This window comes from Mandrillus leucophaeus, unplaced genomic scaffold (assembly GCF_000951045.1).
Source record: "Mandrillus leucophaeus isolate KB7577 unplaced genomic scaffold, Mleu.le_1.0 Scaffold665, whole genome shotgun sequence".
NCBI classification, from domain to species: domain Eukaryota; kingdom Metazoa; phylum Chordata; class Mammalia; order Primates; family Cercopithecidae; genus Mandrillus; species Mandrillus leucophaeus.
In genome coordinates this window covers 1,109,951-1,117,818 of record NW_012107197.1, presented here as the reverse complement: position 1 = coordinate 1,117,818, position 7,868 = coordinate 1,109,951, and the positions used below count along the sequence as shown (strand labels likewise).

The window sequence follows — 7,868 nt, the reverse complement described above, 5'->3', positions numbered from 1 at the left end:
CGCCCGGCCAGGTTAGAATTTTTAAAAGTAGATAGAATATATTAATTTATATTTAAAAAGAACTACAAAAATGAAAAGAAAAACCCCTGTATAAATTGACCCAACTCCTATGGAAGCCAGTTTGGCACTGTCTGGCAAAATAATAACACATAATACCCTTTGACCTGGCAAGTGCACTCTGAGGAAATTACTCTACAAATTGTACTTACCCATGTGTGAAATGACCTGTGTACAAGACTATTCACTGCAACATTATAATAGCAAAAGATCGCAAACAGTCCCTTGAAATGCCTGTAAAATTATGGTAATGAAATGTGATTTGGCTATAAAGAAAAAGAGCAGAAGTTTTCTATTGCTTTGGCAAGATCTCCAGGTGAAGAAAAGTACAGAATGGTATGTATAGTATCTTACCATTTGTGTAAAAAATGGGGGTGAGGGCTGGATGTGGTGACTCACACCTGTAATCCCAGCACTTTGGGAGACTGAGGCAAAGGGATTGCTTGAGTCCAGTAGTTTGAGACCAGCCTGGGCAACATGGCAAAACCCTGTCTCTATAAGAAACACAAAAAATCAGCCGAGCGTGGTGGCAGACACCTGTAGTCCCAGCTACTTGGGAGGCCAAGGTGAGAGGATTGGTTGAGCCCAGGAGTTTAAGTCCAGCCTGAAAAGCATAGCAAGACCCTATCTCTACTCAAAATTTAAAACAAGAAAGAAAACAATTGCAGGCAGAAACCTGCCAGCCCACAGAACTGACACACTGGGCAGGGTGGGGGCCAAGTGTAAAAGTCCGTTTTGGTTCCCCATCTTGTGCTAGAGTCACACATCTGCGACACTGTCAGGAGTGTGGGGATTGGAGGGTGTTGTCCACAAGTGTTTTCATGACTCTGGAATTCAAAAGGGCTTTTCCTGAGTTGATAGACTCAATTGATAGGTCACCTGAAACAGACCCAGGAGACCTGATTGCATGTTTGGGCAGAGGTCAGAGACTCAGACACCAGCTACTACCCCACCAGTGGCTCAGCCTGTGACCTTGGAAGAAGCCCCCCGACTTTCCTGCCTCAGTTTCTTATGGTGGAGAACAGATGGCAGGTGAACATCATAAAGCATTGACACCTTATGAATACTGGTATTTTGCTGTGAGACTTTTTTCCTACCCTTTATCCTTATTAAGGTTAATTCATGCTTACAATAATATCTTCATGATTCTTGAAGCAGAAGGAGGAGATGAAACAGCAATATTGGACAGATGCTGGTTTTTTTCCTAATTTCAAATCTACCATATTTTGTTTTTTTTTTTTTTTTTTTTTTTTTTTTTTTTTTTTTTTTTTTTTTTTTTTTGAGGCAGGGTTTCGTTCTGTTGCCCATGGGAGCTGGAGTGCAGTAGCGCAATTTTGGCTCACTATAGCCTCAGTCTCCTGGGCTCAAGCAGTCCTCCCACCTCAGCCTCCCAAGTAGCTGGGACTACAGGCACACACCACCATGCCTGGCTAATTTTTGTGATTTTTGTAGTGATGGGATTTCATCATGTCCAGGCTGGTCATCCTGTATTTTAAAAATGAGAGTTTTTATTTGATTCTTGCCTGTGACCTTCTACCATAATGAAGCGACTGAGTCAGAGCCCCCTTCACAGTGCCCCAGAGCTCCTTCTTGATGCTTGGAGGCCATCTCTGGCTGACCTTTGGTGAATGGTGTCCAGTCTCACCCTGTCAGGTTTATGTGAGCAAATTGCTGCCACATGCCTGTGTGGTGATCCAGCCGCGCCTTGCCGGCACAGTCAGCTTTAGTGAACAGGTCTATGGATCAGTGGTGCTAAGAATAATTTAAACTACTTAGGGGAAGGCTGGGGTTTAGCTGTATAGGGAACAAGGCATTCCACGGGGGGCCATTTGTTGTGTGGTGTCGCCACTGTTCCTAGATTTCTCCTGTCTGGAGTGTGCTGCATATTCCAGATCAGAAGACGTGCCATTTTTAATCTGTTCATCTGAAAATGGTGGCAGAACCTCTGCTAAGTTCTGTGTGTAAGGGAACAACATTAGGAAAGTCTTCTTCTCTAAAGCGGGTTGTAATGTCAAGGAATGAATGAAAGAATGAAGAACTAAACTGTTCTCAGGATTATAAGAGTGGAATGTTTAGCCTTGTAGGGCTCAAGGAACTTAGTAGAAAATGCAGAAGGACAGGTGAATGAGGAGGTACTCATGTCTATACATCTAATTTCCACCTGATCTTACCAGCAGCTGTTATTTTATGTTATGTTATGTTATGTTATGTATGTTATGTTATGTTATGTTATTTCTTTGAGATGGAGTCTCACTCTGTTGCCCAGGCTGGAGTGCAGTGGCTCACTGCAAACTCCACCTCCTGGGTTCACAGCATTCTCCTGCCTCAGCCTCCCAAGTAGCTGGGACTACAGGCACCTGCCACCACGCCTAGCTAATTTTTTTTTTTAATTTTTAGTAGAGACGGGGTTTCACCATGTTAGCCAGAATGGTCTCAATCTCCTGATCTTGTGATCCGCCTGCCTCGATCTCCCAAAGTGCTGGGATTACAGGCATGAGCCACCGCGCCCGGCCTATTTTATTATTTTTAGAGAGAGTGTCTCACTTTGTCACCCAGGCTGGAGTGCGGTGGCGCGATCTCGGCTCACTGCAACCTCCACCTCCCGGGCTCAAGCGATCCTCCTACCTCAGCCTCCTGAGTAGTTGGGACTACAGGCGCCTGGCACCAAGCTAATTTTTTGTGATTTTTGGTAGAGACAGGGTTTTGCCATGTTGCCCAGGCTGGTCTTGAACTCCTGAGCTCAAGTGATCCACCCACCTCGGCCTCCCAAAGTGCTAGGATTACAGGTGTGAGCCACTGTGTCTGGCAGAAGCAGCATCTTAATCCTTTTGGGGTCGCCTGGGGCAGGGATGGCAGCACTCTCTGTAGGTGTTGCCTCCACAGGAAAGCAGTTGCCTTCTCGGCCTCCCCTGGGCTGATTTGTCTGTGGCCCCAGGCAGTCCGCAGAACCTTCCCTGCTGGGGCAGGCTATGGCCTGGAGTTGCTGTGATATCTTACCCCATTCCCTTTGTAAGCAGGCACTGGTCCCTGCAGGTCAGCTGGGAAGGGACATCATGATGTCAGCAGCAGCCTCCCTTGCCACCCTCAGCGCCCCCCTGGTGGCATCTGCCAGCACAGGGCACCCTTGTGACAAGGCTCCCTCAGAAAGCCCACTTGCAGGCAACATGGCTTTCAAGGTGTGGAGCTGGGAAGCAGACGACTGTTGACTCCATCTCACTTCCTCCATGTCTACCCCGTCTTCTTGACAGGTTTAAGGGGCTCAAGCCGACTGTTATCCTTCTCTCCCGAGGAATTTCCGACGCTGAAAGCAGCTGGAGGGCAGGACAAGGCTGGCAAAGAAAAGGGCGTCTTAGATCTGTCGTATGGGCCAGGACCAAGCCTCCGCCCTCAGAGTAAGTGACCGCAGCCTCTGGGCACTCGATGGAGTCACAGAACTTCCTCCCCTCGTCTCTCTGTGCTCCTAGAAGGGTGCTGATGTCACTGGGGTCTCCGGTTCGAGCTGGAAACGTGGCTCTTTGGCTCGTACCCGATCTGTGCGTCCATTGGACTTGCTGCCTAGGCCATTGGGCATTGTGCCTTTTTTGACTCTTGGGTTGGGCCAGGCCTGTCCCCTCCCCCTCTGTCATCCAGTTGTTAGTTTTGTTGTGCCTGGTGGCTGTGGCAAGAATGGACAAAGGACCAATTAACTTAGGTCCCCAGTTCAAGAGCTTGTTTTCTAAAGCTCCTAATCCTGGTCGGAATCACTGGGGAGCTGGTGAATGAGTGATTTCCAGCCCTCCCCTCCCCCAGCCCAGTTAGGACCTGTATTTTTAACCCATTCCTTTGGGGATTGTGACTTAGATCAGCCGGCACTGCTCTCTACTGCTCCCTTATCTTAGGTTGGCCAGGGAAGGAGGCGAATTGTGTAGCACTTCTTGCTGGAAATTTCTCCTTGGAAGCCGAGGGTGGCTGGAGGTTAAGGTGGTGTTTAGGAATGCGATTTTCCACGTGTTCTACTCAGGGATTTTGAAGTGGCTCATGTAGTCCAGGAGACTTGATCAGGTCTTGAAACGTGAGGGCCTTTTGTTTGCTTGTCTTGAGGCCTCTCCCATTCAAGTCAGAAGTGATGTCCTATAAGTCAGTGATCACTGTGGATGTGTCTTACTTAAACCAGCACTCACTGGCTTTCCAGTGACCCACACAGGACTGGTTTATTTTGCTTCGTGGTTTTTTTTTTTGGTTTTTTTTTTTTTTTTGAGACGGAGTTTCACTCTTGTCGTCCAGAGTGGAGTGCAATGGTACGATCTCGGCTCACCACAACCTCCGCCTCACGGGTTCAAATGATTCTCCTGCCTCAGCCTCCCTAGTAGCTGGGATTACAGGAATGCGCCACCACGCCCGGCTAATTTTGTATTTTCAGTAGAGGCGGAGTTTCTCCATATTGGCCAGGCTGGTCTTGAACTCCTGACCTCTGGTGATCCGCCCGTCTCAGCCTCCCAAAGTGCTGGGATTACAGGCGTGAGTCACCATGCCCGGCCTTTTTATTTATTTATTTTGAGACAAAGTCTTGCTCTGTCACCCAGGCTGGAGTGCAGTGGTGCGATCTTGGCTCACTGCAACCTCTGCCTCCCAGGTTCAACCGATTCTCCTGCCTCAGTCTCCTGAGTAGCTGGGCTGGGACACAGGCGCCCACCACCATGCCTGACTAACTTTTTGTATTTTTAGTAGAGACGGGGTTTCACCGTGTTAGCCAGGATGGTCTCAATCTCCTGACCTTGTTATCCACCTGCCTCGGCCTCCCAAAGTGCTGGGATTACAGGCGTGAGCCTCCGCACCCAGCCTGTTTGCTTCATTTTAGGAGACATGAATTATATCTTTCTGGGATTAGTTAAGATGAGCTGCTTTGTGGGACTATAAAAATGTGGACATAGAAGAAGCTTCTAAGCATCAGTTTCATCTCCTCATTGGAGAAGACGAGGAAATATGGACGGCGTGACCTCGCCTTGCCCCAAATCTCACAGCAAAGGGGTTGAAGAACTGGGGTCAGACATGTCCTGGGTCTCTTTCCCTTAAGGGTTGTGTAACTCAGAGACCGTTGTGTTTCAGCTTCTAACCAAAAGGTGACCGAAAACAGGGATCTGTTGTCTCATTTGATTTCTTGTTGGCCTCTAATAATTTCCACCCGATCTTACTACATTTGGCAATAGAAAGCATCATTTAAAAAAGACAGGTCGGCAGGTTTCCGCCTGTGAGCTACGGAAGTGCCCCACACCTCCACTGGAAGGACAGCGGCTGCACTTTGCCTGTCTTGTGGGCTGGGGGATCTTTATTAAAAGGTGCCACTGCTAATCAAAGCCTGAAACCACCGTGCCTGGAACTCGCTCCTGTTTTAATGTGTAGTCCAGTGCTCACCCTAAGTGGGCTGGTCAGCATTCGTTGAAGGAATGACCCAAGGCTGTTTTCATCAGGGCCGGCTTCCTATCTCTGGGTTGAAGACTAGGGGGAAGGGTGGCGATTGTTACTCACTGATGAAGCCTTTTCTCTGAGTAGATCTCATTTTATATTTCACAGTCAGACTTCCCTCAGCAAGTTCATCCCCATTGGCCAAGGGTCTGCCCCAACCTTCCCTGACAGATTTAACAGTTCTTCACTTTTGGTGTTTTTTGTTTTTCATTTTATTTTTTTGTCGAAGGAGGGGGTCCCTTGACCTTCAGAACCTCATACGATCCCTCCTTCCCCCTCCTCTTCCCTCTCCCCTTTTGCCCCCTTTCAATTTCCAGATGTGACAAGCTGGAGGGAGGGCGGTGGGCGACACATAATTTCTGCCACGTCTCTGAGCACCTCCCCAACTGAGCTGGGCAGCAGGAACTCGAGTACGGGAGATGGAGCCCCCTCCTCGGCATGTACCAGCGATTCTAAGGACCCCTCTCTCCGCCCGGCTCAGCCTGTCCGAAAAGGGGCTTCACAGTTCATGGGAAATGTATACCACCCACCTACATACCATGATATGCTTCCTGCTTTTGTAAGTCTTCAGAGTGTACTTCCCCCCCCCCATCAAGTTGGATTGTGTCCAGCAGATAGGTCAAGTGGTTGAATATCCCTCTTGGGGTCTCCTCTTGGCCCTGTTACCCTACTTCTGAGGCTTCCACTGGTTTTGCATTTTCTCTCCCTGCTTTTTAAATCTTCAGGGCCTCTGGCTTCTTTCCCTGGTGATGTGGATATCATTTTAGGCTTTGGTTCTTTAGAAACAGGAGAGGCAGGTTTGCCCTGACATAGGTCCCCAGGTCTACTTACTGACAGCAGGAATGAAATGGGGGAGATGGCGGTAGGATTAATTAGGAAACCCCAAGACTTTCCTGTTTCTTTTTCCCATTTTCCACTTTACAAAACACATTCTGATTTAAATGGAAATTGCAATTTGGGCCATTACCAGCAAATCCTGTTCATCGATGTTATGTTTCAGATGTGTTCGCCAAAGTCATCAGAAAACCAGGGTACAGTGGAACGAGGCTCTTTTCCCCTTCCTCAGCTCCGCCTTGAACCTCGAGTTCCTTTTAGACAGTTCCAGATGAATGACCAAGACGGGTGAGTCCATCGCGTTACAGTCACGTGTGTAGAGATGAGTCCTGTGGTGATTCTGGTCAGGATGAGGGGATGATGAATAGAAGGGCTGTGTCTCCTGGAGACCGCAGAGAACTTTACCAGCTCAGCATGGCAGGGTGTGTGGGGCGGTGGCTGGGATTCGGAGCTGATTGAGAGATTGAGTCATGATTTCAAGTGCCTGGTAGAGTTGAAGTTCTGGCACGTGCGTGTTGCTGCTGCCCTAGGCCTTAGCGACCAGCATGTAAAACTGCAGGACAAAGCAGGCTTCTTTCTGGGATGTACTTGTTTGCTCATTTTATATTTCTTTTAAAGGAACTAATAGAAATATTAAACATGAACCTTTGCAGTGTGAAACTTGTTTTTGGAGAGGTATTTGATTTTGCTTCCGTCTGTATACTGGACATGATTCCATCATCTTTACTTTTCTCTTTTATCAGAAAAGAAAACAGGCTGGGAGTGTCTCGCCCACTCCGCCCGCTAAGGCAGCTGGTGGAGCGGGCACCACGGCCCACCATTATCAATGCGGAAAACCTGAAGGGCCTTGACGATCTGGACGCCGATGCCGATGATGGCTGGGCAGGTGGGCAGAGAAGCACGGGTGGTTTAGACGGGCAGGACCAAAGTTCATCTGTGCTTACCAGGGATGGAAACCCCCTGGCGCCACCGTGTGTTTTCCCTTGGCAAGATAGGGACTAAGAGCAGGACAGGGAAGCAGCCCCGATGCCCTCCTTCCTCATTTACTCCCCGACTAGCGGTTCCTTCCTGGCCAAACCATTAGCTTCTTTTGGTTTTTAGTCTTGATCTCACAGTTTTGTTGTTAACTTTTAAAAAATTATTGATGATGCAAAATTTAAACACAAAAGAAAATAATAGCTCCCAACCACTGATCACTCAGGTTCAATAAGTACCAATGTTCTACCATTCAGTTTTTGTTTAATTTAATTTTTTTCCAAGAGACAGGATCTCAGCTACTCTGGGCATACTACCTATGGATTAGCCCTGCTTTGCAAGGAGCAGTAAAAAAAATAAAAAGGAAGGCTGGGCATGGTGGCTCACGCCTGTAATCCCTTTGGGAGGCTGAGGTGGGCAGATCACGAGGTCAGGAGATCGAGACCATCCTGGCTAACATGGTGAAACCCCGTCTCTACTAAAAATACAAAAATCAGCCAGGTGTGGTGGCGCACACCTGTAGTCCCAGCTACTCAGGAGGCTGAGGCAGGAGAATCACT

General features: G+C 48.2%; 1 protein-coding gene across 1 annotated transcript in view; it reads left to right on the top strand.

Moving 5' to 3' along the window:
• PRRC2B (proline-rich coiled-coil 2B) overlaps positions 1 to 7,868 on the top strand; it is an 82,152-nt gene that overhangs the window by 10,851 nt on the left and 63,433 nt on the right. The window contains exons 5-8 of the mRNA XM_012001594.1: positions 3,306 to 3,449; positions 5,817 to 6,058; positions 6,500 to 6,621; positions 7,077 to 7,219. Coding sequence (XP_011856984.1) covers positions 3,306 to 3,449; positions 5,817 to 6,058; positions 6,500 to 6,621; positions 7,077 to 7,219 — 651 coding nt within the window. The remainder of the gene's footprint in view (positions 1 to 3,305; positions 3,450 to 5,816; positions 6,059 to 6,499; positions 6,622 to 7,076; positions 7,220 to 7,868) is intronic.